The 22,616-nt window shown below is 43.8% G+C and overlaps 1 protein-coding gene across 1 annotated transcript in view; it reads left to right on the forward strand.

The window, feature by feature from the left end:
- Positions 1–20,105, forward strand: part of LOC137380558 (hepatic and glial cell adhesion molecule-like) — a 39,292-nt gene extending 19,187 nt beyond the window's left edge. The window contains exons 3-6 of the mRNA XM_068052571.1: positions 16,610–16,879; positions 18,551–18,667; positions 18,790–18,891; positions 19,993–20,105. Of these exons, the coding sequence (XP_067908672.1) occupies positions 16,610–16,879; positions 18,551–18,667; positions 18,790–18,891; positions 19,993–20,105 (602 nt within the window). The remainder of the gene's footprint in view (positions 1–16,609; positions 16,880–18,550; positions 18,668–18,789; positions 18,892–19,992) is intronic.
- Positions 20,106–22,616: the final 2,511 nt, after the last annotated feature.

Raw genomic sequence — 22,616 nt, forward strand, 5'->3', positions numbered from 1 at the left:
ACAATAACCATAAATTATTAATTTTCCCTTCCCGTCCCCAAAAACACTTACCTGTATAATTTGACCTCCCCCCCAAATAAACTTTAACCTTCAACCCTTCCCAGCATCCCCTACACCAATGATGTTACTTTGACCCTGTTTCTCCCCCCCACCGCCCCCATCCCTGCACCGAGAAACTTACCCACCCCCCCCCCCCCCCCACCACCCCAGTCACCAGGATGGCACCTTGTATCCCCAGACATGGATCTAAGGGTGCAGGACTGCTGGCCAGCAGCACCAAGATCGCACCTAGACAGATGGCAGGAACGTAAGTATAATTAATTCATTAATTTGAATTTATTCAAATGGCGGTCCTGTCACCAAATGGCGGGGAGGGCGGTGCTGCCACGAGACCTCACCGCCGCCAGCAATATCGGGCCTTTCCGGCGTCGGGGTGCTGGCAGTCTTCTCCCAGAGGCTTTTTCATGCCCCCCCCCCGCCCCGCCATGGAGCCCAATGCCGGGGGAAGAACTAAATTCAGCCCAACATATTGGAATAGATTTAGGCAGACAGAGGAAGAAGAGCTGTGAGATATTATACAGCCTATCCTTTATAATTTGCTGCTAGCTAACTGCTTGAGATACAAGTTAAATACAGCACTAATCAGCTGTTTTACTGATTTCAGTGTGAGGATAAAGTATAATAAGCGTAGCTGACAACAGTGCTCTGGGGTTGAACTATCAGTCCCATTAGGACTTTCAGTCTGTCACCGGCCACCTCACTTTTGATGGGATTATGCTGCAGTTTGACGTGACAGTAAGTCATGTTGCATAATTCCAAAATTTGTAAGATTCCCTTTTAGGAATCAGAAATATACAGAACAGAAGGAGACCGTTCGGCCCATTGTTTCCGTGCCAGCTGACAAGTAGCCATCCAGCCAAATCCAACTTTGCAGCTCTTAGTCTGTAGGATTGTAAGTTACAGCATTTCAAGTACATATTCAAGTACTTTTTAGGTGTTATGAGGGTTTCTGCCTCTACCACTCTTTCAGGCAGTGAGTTCCAGATACCCGCACCCTCTGGGTGAAAAAAATTTCCCTTTGAATCCTGTCTAAACCTGCTACATCACCCTAAATCTATACCCCCTGGTTATGGATCCCTCAACGAATGAGATTAGGGTCTTCCTATCCACTCTATCTAGATTACTCATAATTTTATACACTTTAATTAGGTCTCCCCTCATCCTCTTCTGTTCCATGCACTCCAAGTTCCCTCTGTTCCTCTACACTTCTCAGTATTCAACATTTATTGTGTGTTCTTTACCGTGCAGCCATCCGCAAATACCTCACACTTCTTCGTATTGAACTCCATTTGCCACTGATCTGCCCACCTGACCAGTCCATTGATATATTCCTGCAGCCTACAGCTTCCATTCAAGTCGAAATCATTGATATATACCACAAAAAGCAAGGGTCCCAGTATTGTGCCTGCAGAAACCCATTGGAAACAGCCTTCCAGTTACAAAAACACCAATCGATGATTACTCTTTGCTTCCTGCCTCTGAGCCAACTTTGGATCCAACTTGCCACTTTGCCTGGGATCCCATGGGCTTCTACCTTTGTGACCTATCTGCCATGTGGGATCTTATTAAAAGCCTTGTGAAAAATCCATATAGACACCAAATGCACTACCCTCAATGATCTTCCTTGTTACCTCCTCAAAAAATTCAATCCTGTACATCAGGCATAACCTTCCCTAAACAAATCAATGCTGGTGCGGACTGTATTTAATTAATCCTTGTCTTTCTAATTGAAGATTTATCCTGTCTCTCAGAATTTCATTTTGTAATTATTTACCCACCACTGAGGTTAGGCTGACTGGCCTGTAATCACTTGGTCTACCCCATTCTCCCTTTTTAAGCAATGGTACGACATTAGCTTTCCTCCAGCCACCACACATTTAGCCAGAGAGGATTGGAAAATGATGGTCAGACCCTCTACTGTTTCTTCTCTGCCTTCCCTTAACAGCATAGGATACATTTCATCTGGACGTTTATCCACTTTCAAAGATGTTAAAATCCTGAATACTTTCTCTCTCGCTAGGTTAATTTCATGTAATTTTTCACACTCCTCCTGGACAATAATTCTGTATTGCCCTGTCTCTTGTGAAAACAGACGCAAAGTATTCAAGAACCATAACAATCTCCTTCGCCTCTTACTCTTCATGTATTCATAAAAATTCTTGTATTTTTCCTTGATTTTACTTGCCAATATTTTTTCATGCCCCCTCTTTGCTTTCCTAATTTCCTTTTTAATTTCACCCCTACACTTTTTATACTCCTAGGTTTTCTGCAGTATTGAGCATTCAGTATCTGTCACAAGCTTCCCTTTTTTTTGTCCTCTTAGCCCTTTGACATCTAGGGAACTCTGGATTTGTTAGTCCAACCCTTTTTCTTTAAGGGAGCATTGCTATGAACCCTCACTATATCTTTCTTGAATGCCTCCCACTGAATTAGCTACAAGTAGCTGATTTCAGTCCACTTTAGCTAAATCACATCTCAACTTAGTAAAATTAGCTTTTCTCCAATTGAGAACTTTTAGATTTAGATTTAGAGATACAGCACTGAAACAGGCCCTTCGGCCCACCGAGTCTGTGCCAACCATCAACCACCCATTTATACTAATCCTACACTAATTCCATATTCCTGCCACATCCCCACCTGTCCCTATATTTCCCTACCTATTCTAGGGGCAATTGCTAATGGCCAATTTACCTATCAACCTGCAAGTCTTTGGCATGTGGGAGGAAACCGGAGCACCCGGAGGAAACCCACGCAGACACAGGGAGAACTTGCAAACTCCACACAGGCAGTACCCAGAATTGAACCCGGGTCACTGGAGCTGTGAGGCTGCGGTGCTAACCACTGCGCTACTGTGCCGCCCTATTCCTAGTCTATCTCGTTCCTTTTCCATAACTACCTTAAATCTAACTGAATTATTATCACTGCCACCAAAGTGCTCCCCAACCCTTCCACCTACCCAGCTTCAATCCCTAAAACTAAGAACTGCTTTTTGAGAGGGTCAGTGAAGAAATTTACCAATATATTTATAGGAACTTACAACACAGAAGGAGGCAATTTGGGTCTCCATGTTCATGCTTACTCTTCGAAAGAACATGTGCTTAGTCTTACATCCCACTTTTTGTCCATAATCCTGTAAGTTCCTCATTCTTGTACCTGTCAAACACACTTTTAAATTTATTGATGCAGTCATCTTCCACTTCGTTTTAAGGTAGAGGGATTCAAATCCCAGCAATTCTCTAAGTTGAAAAAATTTCTGCTGATCACCCATCCAGATATTTTGCCAGTGATTGACCCCTGGTTATTGACCCACTCGCCAGAGGGAACAGTTTTTCTCCATCTACTCTATCAAAACTTCTCATTATCTTGAAAAAATCCATTGCATCTATCCATGACAGTATAGGTAAGAGTACTATCTTCACACTGAGGATGCTCTCCATCGTGTTCTGTGGCTCTGCTACTGCGTTAAATGGGTTAGATTCAGAACAGATCTAGTAGCTCGGAAGTAGACATCCATGTGGTGCTGTGGGCAATCAGCTTCAGCAGAATTGTATTCCACTACAGTCTAACCTGAGGAGAACACCAGACTTACCTGAAAATGAGGTATCAAGCTAGTGAAGCTACAACACAGGAATTTGTGCATGCTAAACAGCAGAAGCAGCATACTAAAGACAGCTAAGCAATCTCACTCAACAGATCAGATCAAAGGTCTGCAGCCCTGCCACATCCAGTCATGAATAGTGGTAGACAAATAAAAAAAACTAAGAGGGGGAGACTCCATGAACATCCCCATCCTCAATGATGGTGGAGTCCAACACGAGTGCAAAAAGACAGGGATGAAGTGTTTGTAACCATCTGCAGCCAAAAGTGCTGAGTGGATGATCCGTATCGGCCACCTCCTGAGGTCTCCAGCGTCACAGATGCCAGTCTTCAGCTAATTCAGTTCACGTGATATGAAGAAACAGCTGAGCGCACAAAATACAGCAAAGGCTATGGCCCCAAAAACATCCCAGCTGTAGTGCTACAATTCATTGGTATTTATTCTTGTGCTTTCCAAAGCCATGGAACGACATGATATATCCAGTAAGCGCAATACAGTGGCAAGGCTTTCCATTCGCGCCTCGGGTATGTGACAAATACCACATATTAGGCAGGTAAAACACATGCTGTTTTATAGAGAGGGAGTATCTATTTTCAGAACCACTCATTGCTGTTTATTGGCTGCATTCATCAGCAGGGGGCCAAACATTGTTACCAACTTACATTACTCCAATTTAGCTTGCACCTCATAAAGGGGAGGTGCATTGTGGTTGGAGCAACTGCTGGAAGTCATTCTACTAGTGAATCTGACCTGGGAAGTAGTGAAAAATGGTTGACTATGGGAGAGTGTGGGCACCCAGGATGTTGGACATTGCAGTGGTGGTCTAGGTAGAGGAGACAGAAAGGACGAGAGATGCCCTGTATCCTCAGGGAAGAAGCCTCACCAGACACAGGATGATAAGACAGTGGGTGCAAATAGCCGCAGACTTCAGTGCCAGGAGTTTACTCCCCCACCCCAGGACCTGGATGCAGTGCTGGAAGATGTTTAATGATCTCACACAAGTGGTCAAGGTCAGTAAATGCATTTTCAAATACCAAATCCTAACAACTGCATCACTAGCCTCATATAGTGCTCAATTCACCACATACCCATCACTCACCTATCAAGAATCTCTATTAATTAAGACATATAACTAACATTCATATGCTTCATCTCACCCTCAGCCTCACACAGTCGCACTGTTGCAAGCCTCACACCTACATCTTGCACACACTGCCAACTATTCAACCAAGATAGCCACATCACCCATTCCTGGGATGTGAGTGTCACTGGCAAGGCCAGCATTTCTTACATCTTCTGAATTACCCTTGAGAAGGTGGTGGTGAGCTGCCTCCTTGAACTGCTGCAGTCCATCTGGTATAGATACACCCACAATGCTGTTAGAAAGGGGATTCCAAGTTTTTGACCCAGCGACAGTGAAGGAATGGCGATTATAGTTGCAAGTCAGGATGGTGTGTGGTTTGGAGGGGAACTTGCAGGTGATGGTGCTCCCATGCGTCTGCTGCCCTTGTCTTTCTAGGTTGTAGAGGCTGCGGGTTTGGAAGATGCTGTCGAAGGAATCTTAGCGAGTTGCTGCATACCATCTTTTAGATGATAGATGGTATAAACTGCTGTCACAGTTTGCCGGTGGTTGAGGGAGTGAAGATGGTGGATGGGATACCGATCAAGTGGCTACTTTGTCCTGGATGGTGTTGAGCTTCTTGAGTGTTGTTGGAGCTGCAGTCAATCAGGCAAGTGTAGAGTGTTCCATCATACTCCTGACCTGTGCTTTGTAGATGGTGAACAGACTTTGAGGAGTCAGGAGATGAGTTACTCCTCGCATAACTCTCAGCCTCTGAGCTCCTCTTGTAGCCACAGTATTTATATGGCTGGTCCAGTTATGTTTCTGGTCAATGGTAACTCCCAGGATGTTGATGGGGGATTCAGTAATGACAATGCCATTGAACGTCAAGGGGAGATGGTCAGATTTTCCAATATTAGATAGTCATTGCCTAGCACTTGTGTGGTGTGAATGTTACTTGCACTTATCAGCCCAAGCCTGAATATTGTCCAGGTCTTGCTGCATGGAGGCATGGACTGCTTCAGTATGTACTGAAAATGTATTTCATTACACTGACTGACACACTTTCCTAACTCTTGCAGGACAAGATGGTGCACAGCCAGAGGAGTTGTACATCAGTGGTCTGCTCTATCAGACTTCTTGTGGCAGCATAACTCTCATTGTATGGCTGCTGTGCACATGTACATGGGTTGCAAACTAATTATGAGCCACATTTAGTTTAGAGATACAGCACTGAAACAGGCCCTTCGGCCCACCGAGTCTGTGCCGACCATCAACCACCCATTTATACTAATCCTACACTAATCCCATATTCCTACCACATCCCCACCTGTCCCTATATTTCCCTACCACCTACCTATACTAGGGGCAATTTATAATGGCCAATTTACCTACCAACCTGCAAGTCTTTTGGCTTGTGGGAGGAAACCAGAGCACCCGGAGAAAACCCACGCAGACAGAGGGAGAACTTGCAAACTCCACACGGGAAGGACCCAGAATTGAACCCGGGTCGCTGGAGCTGTGAGACTGCAGTGCTAACCACTGCACCACTGTGACGTCGTCAGCAAACACCCCTCGTCATCGAGTAGCCACTCTTTGGCTTGCCTTGGTGGTGTAATACAGTTGGCAGAGGAGACTGCTGCAGAACGAATGCAGCTTTCAGGGCATTTAGCTGCATGATGGTTGAGGTACCTGGCAGAGTTGACGTGAGATGCACTCAAAGCAATGTGCATGCAGTCAGTGGCACCCTGCACAACTGGGAAGATTGCAAACCTTGTAAAACCCTCATGCTCACTCTGCCTGCTTCTCTCTGGTAAGGGTGAATGAAATGAAATGATCTCTCTTTGAAAAGTGAACGCCTTGTGCAGCAGTATGTTGCAAACTGTAAGATGGTGCTAATATGTCCAACAGCAGCCTGGAAAGAGCCAGAGGCATAAAAGTTCATAGCTGCTGTCATCTTCACAGGCACTGGCAATATGGACCTTGCCCTGCTCTGAGATTGAAGTTGTGGCTGCAGCAGTTTGACAGATATCAGTGAAGACCTTAATGAAGCACAGACATGTCAGACATTGGTCATTCTGGAGTTCTTGGTACTGGAGTGAGGTTTAGCTGAGTTCAGTAAGAGATCTGAGACAGAGACATCGTTCTCCTTCTTAGTTAATGAGAGACATAGCATGTTTCAATGTTTCCAAAAGTCTAAACGATAAACATAAGTAGTTCAGTTTGTAACATTGTCGCTTAAGTATGGTGGATGTTTTCTCTCATAACTAGGATATTGTCTGATATTAGGTGTAGTCTCATTTGACTCATGTTCTTCATTTGAGATGTCGATGTCGGAATCGGATTCAGTGCTGCAAGTGATGTTTTCAGTGCTTTGAAGAATGACACGATTCATGAGATGATCATTGATTGTTTTGTGTTGGTCACAACAATGGTTGGATGTCATAAGGAATTGTTCATTTTCCATCATGACCATCGTGTTTCACAGGTACTTTATCTCCTGGCTTTAGCAGTGTAGTTCTAAATTTCATGTTTCGCTCTGCATTTACCTTCACTCGATCCATCTGTTCTCCATTGCGTTCAGATACATGTTGATCATGAGCTCCTCAGGGTAGTTCAGGAAGATGTGTGCGTAGGATGTGCAAAGATAAGTGTAGCTAGAGGTTTTCCAGTAGTCGAGTGAAGAGTCACTATAATTACGGAGAAGGTGATATAGCTCTTGCTTCCATGACTTGCTGTCAGCTGTAGCTGTATGTATCAGTTTTTCAAGGTTTGTATAAATCTCTCAACTTTGCCATTAGCTTTTGTCCAACAGGGTGTGATTTTCCAATGAGTGAAGTCTAGGTAGCTTGTGAATTTGCTGAACTCATCACTGTTGAATGGGGGTCCATTGTCACTTTTTAACATTTGAGGAATTCTAAACAAGACTTAGAACTGGTCAAGCTTTGGGGTGACTGCCTTCATTGAAGTTGACTAATTCCACAATTGGGAATCTGCTGAATCTGTCAGTGACAACAAGCAGTGTTCACCTGTAGGAAAATCTGTGAAGTCAATGCTAACATCAATCCATGGTGCTGGAGGTAGTTCAGACATCTTGAGAGGATCATGAAGATTTTACATTGTGGTTGCCTGACATTAATTTTAAAGGTGATTTAATTAATTAAAGGTGATTTTTAACTTCCCTAATATTGACTGGGACTGCCTTAGTGCTAAGGGATCAGTTGGGGAAGAATTTGTTAAGTGTGTCCAGGATAGTTTTCTGAAGCAGTATGTGGATGGCCTTACTAGAGAAGGGGCTACACTCAACCTCCTCTTAGGAAATGAGGATGGGCAGGTGGTTGATGTGTCAGTGGGGGAGCACTTTGGGACCAGTGACCATAACTCTGTTAGCTTCAAGCTAGTTATGGAAAAGAATAGGACTGGTCTTCCGGTTGAAGTCCTAAATTGGGGGAAGGCTAATTTTGATGGCATCAGACAGGAACTCTCAAAAGTTGAATGGGAGACGCTGTTTACAGATAAAGGGACGTCTGGCAAGTGAGATAGGAAGAGTTCAGGGCCGGCATGCTCCTGTTAGATGGAAGGGCAAGGCTGGCAAGTTTAGGGAACCTTGGTTGACAAGGGATATTGAGGGTCTGGTCAGGACAAAGAAGGAGGCATATGTCAGGTATAGGCAGCTGGGATCAAGCGAGACCCTCAAGGAGTATAGGGGATGTAGGAGTACACTTAAGGAAATTAGGAGGGCGAAAAGGGGCCATGAGATTTCCTTGGCAGATAAGATAAAGGAGAATCCTAAAAGATTCTATAAGTATATTAAGAGTAAAAGGGTAGCTAAGGAGAGAGTAGATCCCCTTAAGGTTCAGTGTGGCAATCTATGTGTGGAGCCACGGGAAATGGGCGAGGTCTTAAATGAATATTTCTCGTCAGTATTTACTGTGGAGAAGGACATGGAAGCTAGTGAGTTCAAGGGACGGAACAGCGATATCCTGGAGCATATCAACATTACAAAGGAGGAGATGTTGGAGGTTTTGATGCGCATTAAGGTGGATAAATCCCCAGGGCCTGACCAGTTGTATCCTAGGATGCTATGGGAAGCAAGGGAGGCGATTGCTGGGGCCCTGGCAGAGATTTTTGTATCATCGTTAGCCACGGGTAAGGTACCAGAAGACTGGAGGATAGCTAATGTTGTGCCTTTACTTAAGGGCAGCAGCGATAAGCCAAGGAACTACAGGCCGGTGAGCCTTACATCAGTGGTGGGAAAGTTATTGGAAGGGATTCTGAGAGACAGGATTTATATGCATTTGGAAAGGCATGGTCTGATTAGGGATAATCAGCATGGCTTTGTGCGTGGGAAATCCTGTCTCACGAATCTGATTGAGTTTTTCAAGGAGGTGACCAAGAGGATTGACGAGGGCAGGGCGATGGATGTTGGCTACATGGACTTTAGCAAGGCCTTTGACAAGATCCTGCATGGTCGGCTGGTCCAGAAGGTTCGAACACATGGGATCCAGGGTGAGCTAGCAAATTGAATACAAAATTGGCTTGGTGATAGGAGGTAGAGGGTGGTAGTGGAGGGTTGTTTTTCAGATTGGAGGCCGGTGACCAGTGGTGTGCCGCAGGGATTGGTGCTGGGCCTTCTGTCATATACATTAATGACTTGGATGTGAATGTAAGGGGCATGATTAGTAAGTTTGCAGATGACACCAAAATTGGTGGTATAGTGGACAGTGAAGAAGGTTGGCTAAGGCTACAACAGGATATTGATCAACTGGGAAACTGGACAAGTGATTGGCAAATGGAATTTAACACAGACAAGTGTGAAGTGATGCATTTTGGGAAGTTAAACCAGGGCAGGACATATACAATGAATGGCAGGGCCCTGGGGAGTGTTGTTGAGCAGAGAGACCTTGGGGTGCAAGTACATAGTTCCCTGAAAGTGGCAACACAGGTAGACAGGGTGGTGAAGAAGGCGTATGGCATGCTTGCCTTCAGCAGCCGAGGCATTGAGTACAAGAGTTGGGACGTCATGTTACATTTGTACATAACGTTGGTTAGGCCGCATTTGGAGTACTGTGTGCAGCTCTGGTCGCCGCACTACAGGAAAGATGTGATTAAGCTAGAGAGGGTGCAGAAAAGATTCACGAGGATGTTGCCTGGTTTGGAGGGCTTGAGTTATTCAGAGAGATTGGGTAGGCTGGGTCTGTTTTCCCTGGAGCGAAGGAGGCTGAGAGGGGACATGATAGAGGTATATAAAATTATGAGAGGCATAGATAAGGTAGATAGCCATAGTCTGTTTCCCATGGTAGGGGTGACTAAAACTAGAGGGCATAGATTTAAGGTGAGAGGGAAGAGGTTTAAAGGGCATCAAAGGGGTACATTTTTCACACAAAGAATAGTGGGTATCTAGAATGAGCTGCCAGAGGAGGTGGTGGAGGCAGGAACAGTAGCAACATTTAAGAGGCATCTGGATAGATACTTGAATGAGCAAGGCATAGAGGGATATGGAATTAATGCAGGCAGGTGGGATTAGTATAGATAGGCATTATGGTCGGCGTGGATGCGGTGGGCCGAAGGGCCTGTTTCTATGCTGTACGACTCTATGACTCCATGACATGGCAAACACTGATTTTGTGCTCTACCATACAGTTAATTCCGGGGAACCATACCTTTTCCTGAAGGAGCTGTTTGGTTTTGACTATTCCCTGGTGTCCTTCATGTACTATATTGACAGCAGATTCCCTCAACGAGTGTGGAATGACAGTACAGTTGTTGCATAATACGAGATCAGATGTGGTTGTAAAGGGGAGCTCATTTCAAACATTGTATAGACCAGGGTTGTCCAACATACGGTCAGCACCCCAAGATTTGGCCCACCAAAGGTTTACATCTGGCCCACTATTGTAAACTGTACTTGGGCTGCTCCTCATCCTCACCAGGGTCCATGACTGGAGATGAGAAATTACCCATTGTTTTCTTCTTGCAGACTGGCTTTTAAAAAAAAAAAATCTGAAGTCAGTTTCACAGCTGACAGGGTCCTGACATTGGGAGCAACAGTTTCCCAACTTCAGACAGATTCGGGGTTTTTTAAAAGCTGTCCGGAAAACCCCAAATCTGTCCGAAATTGGGAAACCACTGTTCCCGATGCCAGGACCTGTCAGCTGTGAAACTGAGCGCAAATTTTTTAAAAACTGATCAACCATCTCTTGACCGGTCCCGATCTATGCAAATGTCAGGTTGACTGCTAAGGTAGCAGAATCCATAACCACAGAAGGAGTGGTCAGACCAGTTTTAGTCACGACTAGCTGGCTGTTGAGATTTCAACTTCCAATAAGAGTGTTTGAAAATCAGAAAGTCGTGTACTCATGGACTGAGAACATCTCTCCTGTCTGCCCTCATCTCACTCTCATCAGCTTCAGGAACAATTGAAGACACGTAAACTCAAAGAGAGAAAAGTCTCCTACGTGAACAAGGTTTAAGAAGGATACTGGGCCCCAACAAAACGCAAGACCATATCTTCAATCAAGGACTTCAATCAAAGAGCTCAAAGCACAACAACAAGATATTGCCTCAAACTGTTCCACTTTCTCTTTTCTGTCCCTATTTGCATGTGTATATCGCATGTGCATGCTAGCGTGGGCACCTCGTATATCCATCGGCATTAACCCTATTAGAGTTTAATTTTTAATAAATTTCATCTTCTTGAAACCAAAGAAAGCCTGTTTGTACTCATTCCTTTGCCTTACAATTGGAAAGTGGTGAACCAGGATTCACAAAGGGGGAGCTCAAAACACAGTATGTTTAAAATTAAACCCTGTTACAATAAGACCAGGTGAAGATAGTAACAGACCCCTAGACACCTTTCTCACCTAGTCATAACAATGATCATTACTGTAGGGTTAGTATAAATGGGTGGTTGTTGGTCGGCATAGACTCGGTGGGCCGAAGGGCCTGTTTCAGTGCGGTATCTCTAAATAAAAAATAAATAAATAAAAAAAATAGCACCTAAAAGGGTTAAGCACTCACTGAATTGGTAAACATATCCACTTTTTAAAAGAAATAAACCCTGTTGTGGGCAAAGAAGGAAAGGGACAAGAGAGGAATCTTTTGACCTCTTCTCACCTGTTCGTAACACAAGGCGGCACAGTGGTGTAGCGGTTAGCACGGCAACCTCACAGCTCCAGCGACCAGGTTCAGTTCTGAGTACTGCCTGTGCGGAGTTTGCAAGTTCTCCCTGTGACCGCGTGGGTTTCCACTGGGTGCTCCAGTTTCTTCCCACAGCCAAAGACTTGCAGGTTGATAGATAAATTGGCCATTGTAAATTGCCCCTAGTGTAGGTAGGTGGTAGGAGAATGGTGGGGATGTGGTAGGGAATATGGGATTAATGTAGGATTAGTATAAATGGGTGGTTGTTGGTCGGCACAGACTCGGTGGGCCAAAGGTCCTGTTTCAGTGCTGTATAACTAAACTAAAAGAGCATTTTCTAGTGGCTTTCAGTGACACTGGCGTTTCAAGAGTGCTGAAGATTTTCAGCTGTTGGTCACTGTTGTAAGCGAAAATTTTTGTATTCCCTGGTTTGCAGAGAATGGGGCAATCCTGAAGTTTGTTGAATGTTTTGTCTCCCATGACATTGACAGACGCTGCTGTGTCTGAGAGCATCTACGTTCGAGCAGCCATCGGACACTGTCACACATGGCTGTTTGCTGTGTCTGAGAGAGGACGAAAGTATGTTCAGGGTCACCTGCCTCTACGTTAGGTACATTCTTTTGCCCTTTTTCTGTGGTACGCATGTGTGGCACCCTTCTGTTGGTATTGGTCTTAGTAGTTGATTTTGTTGATGGGCGACAAACACTAGCAAAGTGGTTGGGTTTTCCACAAGCTTTGGACTGAAAACCAGTAGCAGGACATTTTGTCCGGTGTGGGTAAGCACCACCACTGTGGAAACATTCTTTGGACAAACTCTGTGAAATGGCTGTTCCTTTGTAGGTGATTTACTGGCACATGAGTGATGAATAGTGTTCACAGGAGTTGAACTTGGAGTGTGGTAGTTACTGTTAGTGGCCTCAACTTCAGTAGCTCTGGACTCAGAGCAATAGCGATCTTGCTAGCTCCAACAGCTCTGACAGCTGTCTGTCTTTCTCGAGTGCTTTTTGGCGTAGTTGACTAGAGAGACAGCTTCAATTATTTGTGTTTTGATTTCCCATTTGACATGTTCAACATCATCAAAATCACATTTAGTTTCTAGTTGCCTCAATCACGTGCAATATTGGTCAGTTTTCTTGTTTACTTCTTGCTTAGCGTGTTGGAAGTTAATAGTTTTGTATATGGTGTTTTTCTTGGGTGTAAATAGAGTTGTCAGCACATTGTTTGCTGAGTCAGTCATTTTTCTCAAGCACAAGTGTCTCAAAGATATCTTCTAATTCTTCACCTCCATAGTGGAAAAGTAAGGCCTTTTCCTTTTGTCATCTGTGATTGAAAAACTTGCCATCATGCCTTCGAACCGTCACAGCCACATTTGCCAAAATGGGAATACAGATGGTGGCTCTGAATGCACATCAAAGAATGGCAGATCGGGCATAGACAATGCCATATTGATCAGCGACGCAGTGATAATGTGTGAGCAAGGATCTGGGATCGCATTCCTCTCAGAGGAAACTTCTGTGTAATGACCCGAGATTTTTTTTTTTTTGGATTAGATGGTTATTTTGGTGAGATCAGTGTATCTGTATACACTGTATCAAGTTCCTCCATGCCACTAACACAGTGTCCAACTTAAAATGCTGTCTGTAAAAAGTATACAAAAGCCTTCCAAAAATTTCATACCTGAAAGCAATGTTTCCTTTTTCACCATCCGTTTTTTATTTACCTCATCATCATTGTGGTGTTCTTGGGACTGGAGTGAGGTTTAGCCAAGTTTAGCAAGAGATATGAGACAGAAACAACATGCAATTGAAACAATGAATTCTTCTTTATTCTCTTTTTCTTTCACTTTCCCTTTGCTGGCATGTGTGCATAGTAGCCTTAAGTAAACAAAATGCATAATGCAAAACTCAAAACACTACAGTCATCACTGAGGTTCAGGTAGGAGAATTGCTCCCTGAAGACCCTGGGCAGATGTGGCCTCGAGGCCTTCTCCCCCTCCCCCATTCCTTCTTCCAACAGCTTGTCCTGCTCTGTTTAGCCTCTTTTCATTCTCCCAGTTTTGCTCAATATCTCCACATCGTGTTATGTAGCACTACCAGTATGCTAAATGGGATAAATTTAGAACAGCTCAAACCTGGGTGTCCACAAGGCGCTGTGTGCCAACAGCAGCATCAGAATTGTATTCTAACACAATCTGTAATCTCATGGCCTGATTCCCTCACTACCATTGCAACCAAGCTATGGGATCAACCCTGGTTCAATGAGAAGTGTATAAGAGCGTGGCAGGAGCACCACCAGGCACACATAAAAATGAGGTGTCAACCTGGTGAAGCAACAATACAGAACTACATGCATGCTAAACAGCAGAGCAGTATGCTGTAGACTGAACTAAGCAATTTCACACCCAACTGATCAGATTAAAGCTCTGCAGTCCTGCCACATACATTCGTGAATGGGAGTGGACAATTAAACAACTAATGAGAGGAGATCTCAGGAACATCCCCATCCTCAAGCCCAGCACAAGGCACACATGCAAAAGACAAGGCTGAAGTGTTTGCAATCATCTTCAGCCAGAAGTACATAGTGTATGATCCATCTCAGCCTGCTCCTGATGTCCCCATCGTCACATCCCAAACTTCAGCCAATTTAATTCACTCCATGTGATGCCAAGAAATGGCTGAACTAACTGGATACAGCAAAAGCTATGGGTCTTGACAACATCTCAGTTGTAGTGCTGAAGACTTGTACTCCAGAACTGGACTAGCCAAGCTGTTCCAATACAGCTACAGAATTGGCATGTGCCCAAGAATGTGGAAAATTGCCCAAGTATGTTCTGTCCACTAACAGCAGGACAAATCCAATCTGGCCAGTCACCACCCTATCGGTTCACTCAAAATCATCAGCAAAATGTTGGAAGGTGTCATCAACAGTGGTATCAAGCAATACTTCCTCACCAATAACCTCACTAATGCTCAGTGTTGATTCCACCAAGCCCACCCAGCACCTGACCTCTTTACATACTGGGTCCAAACTTGGAGAAAAGAGCTGAATTCAGGTAATTAAGTCAAGGCAGCATTTGACCAAGTGTGGCATCAAGGAGCCCTAATAAAACTGAAGGCAATTGGAATCAGGGGGAAACTGCATTGGCTGGAGTCATAAGTAGCACAAAGGAAGATGATTGTTGGAGGACAACCATCTTGTCCCCAGGACATGACTTCAGGAATTCCTCAGGATACCACCCCCCCCCCCCCTCCCCACCACCCACCAAACCTTGGCATTCAACAGCATTACCATAACTGAATCCCTGCACCATCAGCATTCTGGGGATCATCATTGACTGTATTCATGTTGCTTCACAGGTGCTGCATTTCAACAGCAAGGGATTCCATTCTCAACATCAAACTGGTGTGCGACCATATGCAGCGTATCATGCAGGTTAATGCCTGGTATCTTGGCAGCCTTCATTCTGTGTTTGTTAACCCATCTGTATTTAAGTCACCATGACAGATCAGAATGTAGCTACTGACGACATGGGCTCACTTAGCTCATGACTCCAGTGCACAACCCCTACATATAACAAAAGAAAGACATGATGCCACATGAAATGTGGTCGAGCTGTCCATTGAAATGTGGAAACTATTCACCCTCTGCTTGGACCGCTTTGGAGGAGACCTGCAGTACTTGGCAGAGCATATGCCAAGATTCACGGTAGTTTGTTGCATGCTGCAGAATGTCGCCATCATGAGGGCACATCCCTTGCCACCAGTTATGGGGTGACCAGCTGAGAAGGAGGAGGAAGAAGGGAGGAGGCAACTAACACAACCCCTTTCTAATATGAAAACAGAAAATGCTGGAAACACTCAACAGGTCTGGCAGCATCTGTAGAGAGAGAAACAGTTAACATTTCAGGTCTCAGTTTCTAACGAAAGGTCACAGACCTGAAATGTTAACTCTGCTTCTCTCTCAGATGCTGCCTGACCTGCTGAGTATTTCCAGCATTTTCTGTTGTTTTCTAGCATCCGCAGTACTTTGCTTTTATTACAACCCCTCTCTAGTCAGGCTGTCCATGTTCGACTCATCTGACCGTGATACTAGTAAATGCAACCCCAGTTCCCAAACACCAACAGTCCTGGTCCAACATCTCTCCTGCTCTCCACCTCCTACACCAATGCCTCCAGTGCAGTATCAGACTATACTGGAGCTTGTTCTCTGCCATGTTGTGCCATTCTTGTGTCTTTCCCAGGTCAGATTCAGGTGCAGAATGATTTCCAGCACTTGCTCCAACCAAAATGCACCTCCCCTTTAAGAGGAGCAGGCTGGCTTTAAGTGGTCCAGGCTAACTTTAACTTGTGCTAGCCTCTCACAACTTTGCACCCCTGCACAGGCACACAGACACTTAATTGCTCGCTACAATTACTTAAATTAACAGGCAATGCGAAGTTTGCATGCTGCCTGCATTGGAAGCAACGGGCGCAGGTGAATTGCGCATTGCAATCCCAGTGCCCATTTTCGGGGGTTATTGAATTTTGTGGCTTATATGTTTATAAAATGTTTTAGGATTCAATTTAATACTACCCGTCAATCTTTTGTGTAAACTTTCTTTGCCTCCTGTATTAACTTTTTCAATTTCCTCTTGTACTTTCCATAATCTTCTTGGTTATTTACTGAATCTTGCTCCTGATATTTGTCATAATGCTGTTCAAAGTCTAGCACACCAAGTTCAATTATTGCCTTCATTTTTTTTTCTTTAACAGAAATTTTGCAACAGCCATTGATAACTCAAGATATCGTTTATGAACTGAGTGCTATTTATCTTAATTGTTTTGTGCATAATGAGGAAATGGTTACAGTCAGGTGGCTTAAAGAAGATAACCCAATTCAAAGTGATGAAACTTACAAACTGTCGAATGACAACAGAACACTGATTGTTAACATTCAACCACTAATGAACTGCAAGCTGTATACTTGTGTGGTCAAAAACAAGGTCAACCAGAAAGAGAGCTCCCATTTTCTAATTGTTGACGGTATGTTTTATAATGGTCCTTATTCATGTTCATAAGTTACATCAACGTCCCCTCTAATTTTTTAGTGTTGTGCGGGGCCTGTTCATTTCAATGTGCGGTACTCTTTTAATTCTTTTTGGACAGCCATACAGATGCGAGGTATCTTTAAACTGACAATTTATGAGCAGCTTTGCAGTCAGTACCTACCGGGTTGCTGAGCGGCAGCACACACACGCAGCATTGAGGGAACTTTGGTTACATGTTAAGGATTTTAAGATCAGTGCACTGTCATGTGTTGTGATAGTCTAGTAGAGTTAAATACATCTTACTTCCATGGAGTAGAGTTAAATGCGTCTTACTTCCATGGATTCATTATTTTTGTCTTAATAAGTAAAGCCAGCACACCTGAAACAATGGGTGGAGGCCAATGCGGAGTGTGAAATTGACCTACCCTGAAGAGAGATGCATCAGCCATTAGTTTTTTGTTTTGCATGTTAAATTAGATTTTAAACAATAGGAAGACTTTATAGTGAAAATTGTATTCTGATCATTTATGTATTTTATGTAAAATAATCTAGTTTGGAGGTGGTTTACAATCATGCTTCATCAAGCTGGACATTTCATCTTTTCAGCCAGGCATCGGTAAAGACAGGAAAGCACACATGGAACATCAGAGTAGCCAGTATACAACAAGGATTTCTCTTACAACTTCTGAGTCTTGCTATTATTTAAGTAGATATTCATAGAAACTTAGAAACTTACAGCACAGAAGGAGGCTATTTGATCAGTCATGCCTGCGCTGGCTCTTGGAAAGAGCAATGGTGCTTTGCCCTTTGTTCCTGCTTTTTGTCCGTAACCCTTTAAGTTCCTCATCTTCGAGTACCCATCCAACTTCCTTTTCAAATCAGCTTCCACCACCTTTTCGGGTAGAGTATCCCAGATCCTGACAATTCTCTGACTGTAAAAAAATTATCTTCATCTCCCCTCTCAATCTTTTTCCAATGATTTTGAATCCATGGCCTCTATTTATTGACCCAATTGCCAGGGGGATTTTTTTTCCCTATTTACTCAATTTCCAATGATTTTGAATCCATGGACTCTATTTATTGATCCACTTGCCAGGGGGAATTTTTTTTCCCCTAGTTACTCAATCAAAACCTCAGTGTGTCAGTTACTAAAGATAGACTCTGGATTAAAGAGAGCATGTGACCAGTGGCAGTGAACCTGGGAGATTATCTTGTGCAAAACCAGTGTATTGTGTAAGAAGCACATAGCCAGATTGTACCCAGACTAAGACACTAGAATATTCCTTTGTATCCACATCAACACACTAGGACATTCCATTTTCTCCAGACCTACACACTGTGGAAAATTCCCTTGTACCCAGACTAACACACTAGAATATTCCTTGCTACTTAAACCAACATACTGTAGAATATATCCCCGTACACAGACCCACACACTTCAGATTATTCACTTGTACCCAGGCCAATACAATGTAGAATATTCCCTTGTACACAGACCACATCCTAAGAACAAAATAGGCAAATAAAAGGGCAAGGAAAATATTTTAAATAGCAAAGTGAAATGAGGAATCTCAGGAAGTGTCTGTTGGCTTCATGTTACATTGTGTTGTGGCTTATATTTGCATGATTTGTATTGAAATATATTGATTTCAATTTCCTGTTTCAGGATTGCTGTTACTGCACAAAATCTCTTTTGTGACATCTGTCATTGCTGTGTTTAGCACAACAACATCCTTTGTTGTAGAAGGTTTCATAATCTTTTTTTCCCTGAAAACTTACAGAGGTAATTAATGCACTTTCTGTGCATTTTGTTATGCCACAAGCTTGTGTACTTAATAACATTCTCAGACTCTTTTTAACTTTCTCTGTGAAATGAATCTCCCATCCATTTGTTTGAATTTCTAGTTCACAAGCGACACGTGGAGCTCACTGCTGTTTTTATGTTCTTCCAAATGCTGTCCTTTACCTTTCTGTTGATTGCAGCCCTGTTCTGTATCTTTGATTCAGGTAAGTGTGTTGTTTGTGTTTAAATTCACACACCAACCAGATTTCTATAGCACTCATCAGATAGAAACATGGAAACTCTGAAGGCTGGAAGAGACCATGGTCTCTGCAACCGATCTTCGGCTGTCCCAGCCATTATAAAAGAAGAGCATACTAATTTGCACTTATATAGCACCTTATAAGATCCTCAGGACATCCCAAATCATGTGGTGTAATCTCTGTAGCTATGTCGGCAAAACACAGCAAACAGTAAATGTTTGATGACCAGGTCATCTGTTTTGATATTTGAGGGAAGAACATTGGGCTGGAGAATTTGTTGTTCTTCAAATAGTACGAAGGTGTCTTTTACATGAGAGACAGGGTCTCAGTGGACCAACTGTAAGAAATCATTTCTAATAATGCAGCATTCCTTCAATACTGCCTTAAAATGTCAGCCTAGATTATGAACTCAAGGGCTGCATTTTATTCCAGTGACGGGGATCCCAGTGACAGGCCAGAAGATGGTGGGGGGGGGAGACCTGCCTCAGCCCTCTTTTGGACCTCCATACCCATTTAACAGCAGGCAGCCAATTAACTGCCTGCCGTCGGGGACGCCATCCCTTTAAGGGATGAGCTCCCGTTCCAGAGCCGGCAGCTGTGCAGTACTGGGAGCATTGGTCCTGCAGTACTGAAGAGAGGAGAAGATCCCGGGAGAGGTAAATGAGGTCAGGGTCACCGGGACCATTGAGGCACACCCCAGTGACGGGCTGGAGGAGGGCATTGGTGAGGGTGGGCGGGGATCTTCCCGGGAGGGTGGGTGTTGGCGATCACTGGTGGGGGGATCCTCCAGGAACCCTGGATTTCCCCAAAGGAGGGACCCTGACCCCGATATGAGGCCGCCAGGCTTTACCCTGGCAACGTCTCCACAGAGCAGCGGGCCCCTCCGCCTTCAGCATAATCGAAGTGGAGGCAGGAAGAAGCCCCTAAGTGACCAATTGGCCACTTAAGGGCCTCAATTGGCCTGGTGTGGGAAGGCCATCCTCTGCCTTCCCCGCCCCGACAAAATGGCAGGTGGCCCATGTAATGTCAGGAACGGTGCCCCTTGGCATTTTGTTTGCCACACAGCCTCCGTGCCTGTCTCCAAGGGTAGGACAAAATTCAGCCCGAAGTTTGTAGGAGGCCTGAATTCACGGGCTGGATTTTATGTTGCCACCTGCAAGTACCGCGGTAGCCGTTAAAGATGGCGGCCCACACGTGCTGGTTTTACTCCATGGAGCTGCTGCGATCTTATACGCAGCGGCTCATTAACATTACCAGGGGCTTGAACCCACAAACTTCTGACTCTGAAACACGTCTAGGCTGACAGTTAATCTTGAAGACCACGTTTTCCTCCAACAAGTAGCAATTATTCTTTCATTATAAAATCTGCTCAATACACTCTTAATTTCACATGCTCTTTATTTTGTCCTTTTCCAGAGTACCCTGTAGCATACAGAGTGATCGAAGGGATTGGATTTTTCTTTGTTTCAGCAACAATCATTTATATTGTCATCTTTTATCTGCAACCTGAAACTCCACTCAAAAGATCATTTTTGATAAAAAAGAGTAAGTTTGAACGATAATGTTTTATTTGTTATTATTCTTTCCAATATTCTCTCTCTCCAACTCATAAGTTACACCCAAGTATCCTGGTTCTAAAATTCCATGAGACCAGAATTTGAGATTGACCATAGATCTACCTCATTTTCATTCTTAAGAAATTTACACCTGAAGCAGAGATCAGTTTGAAAGTGCCCGTCCTCTAAAGGGTGCAGCTATTCAGCAGGTGGATTTAGGGCTGGATGACATCACTGTCCTGAAGTTGGCCCTTATAAAGTACGCCTGTGTGGAACCATGGGCTTTGCCTGAGCCTGGTTATCAGGCAGAAGTAGAATTCTTCAAGGGTACCAGAGCTCTTGCTTTAACTTCTGTTTGCTTGCTGTTTTTGTAAATTTGATTCAGGGCTGCAGTTCAGCAGCCCCAAGCTTTATTTTGGGGAATTTTGTGGGACTCTGTATACAATGTTTAATTCTTCTTGTAAGGCCATCAAAGGTTGAAATAGGAAATTATATATCCTCTTGTTACAGATAGGTGGGTAAAGGGTGTGGCTGGTACCCACTGTTCACCTCCCAACTGACCGCAATCATGTTTTGTTTAAAATGATGAGTTAGCTCCTGAGTGTTTTAGAGTCAAATAGACAGACAAATGTTAGGGTTTCTCATAGGTTAAAAAATAAATATTTATTTTTACGCAATTCCCAAAATGGTCGCAACCTAACCCACGCATGCATTCACTCACACATTTATACACAAGAATAGATAGATAGAGAGGAGAAGTGTAAGTGGTTTAAAGTGAGCTAGGTGTTCATGATTTACGGTAAACCTGTTGAATTTTCTCAGGAGGACCATCTGTTTTAAAGGTACAGGCCTGGGTGTTTGTAGTCTTGAACTTGTTGAGGTGTTGGAGATTTTCTGGTGGCTAAAACTTCAGACCGGAGGTGGTGGTCACTTTAAGTTCTCTGCTGCAGCAAGTTGAAGCGTATAATTAGCAGCAGGGCTCCTTCCTTGTTTAGGCTGGATCGCTTTCCACAGCCTCTCACTGGACTGTTTCTGCAATATTGTTGTGATCTCCCCCCACTTTCTAGAGGGCTACCTTTTAAGGTTGAACTCCATCACATTAGCATTTCTGTTCTTTGATACATGGACTTCTCCCCTGGTGTGACCACACAATGGACCAGCATGTGGAATCCATGGTTATCTGTTGATGTCTGGATGGTTACCATTCTGTAATGATGTGGCTAATTCACACCTTCTTTACTCAGAAGAACTTATTCAATTGAGGAATGTCTCTTGTTGGTTTCACACCTCTTAGTCTGGAATATATCCTTTTGTCTTTTCGAGACTGAGGCAGTTTTTGAATACATAGGCCAGGTCATCTGACCTTCAGCAGCCACCTTTGCAGCACATTGTCTACTTTTTTTAAAAGGAAAAATCAATTTCAAGAATAAAGTTACATCTTGACAGTTAGGAATATGATATGTCTTTACTGGGCATAATACTCTGCACGTTGGAGGAAGGAAAATGTCGTCAGCAAGCAGCCATTGAAGCCAGGTGAATCAGCCAGATCCAGAGATGAACTCGACCCTCATGGAGATACATTCAGAGCAGTGTGGTCTGTAGACAACCTGCTCCTGACATATATGGCTCTAGAGCATTAACTTTGCACACTCCTACAGGACAAACTTCAGAATACATCAAGAACAAGGATTATAGGGTTCCCTTTATGTTAGCTGCTAATCTATTCTCATACTCTCTCTTTGCCCCTTTTGTTATCTTTTTAGACTTTCCTTGGTACTTTCTATATTCAGCTTGGTTCTCATAAGATCAGAAGAAATAGGAACAGGACTACGCCATTCAGCCCCTTGAGCCTGCTCCACCATTCAATAAGATCATGACTGATCTGACTGTGGCCTTAACTCCAGTTTCCTGCTGGGTCCCCCATAATCCTGGATTTACTTGTAGATCAAAAATCTGTCTAACTCAGCCTTGAATATATTCAATGACCCAGCCTTCAATGTTCTCTGGGGAAGAGAATTCCAAAGATTAACAACCCTCTGAAAAAATAAATTCCTCCTCATCTCCATGTTAAAAGGGAGACCCCTTATTTTGAAACTGTGCCCCCAGGTCTAGATTCTCCTACGAGGGGAAACA

The sequence above is a fragment of the Heterodontus francisci genome, chromosome 2 (assembly GCF_036365525.1).
Source record: "Heterodontus francisci isolate sHetFra1 chromosome 2, sHetFra1.hap1, whole genome shotgun sequence".
NCBI classification, from domain to species: Eukaryota; Metazoa; Chordata; class Chondrichthyes; order Heterodontiformes; family Heterodontidae; genus Heterodontus; species Heterodontus francisci.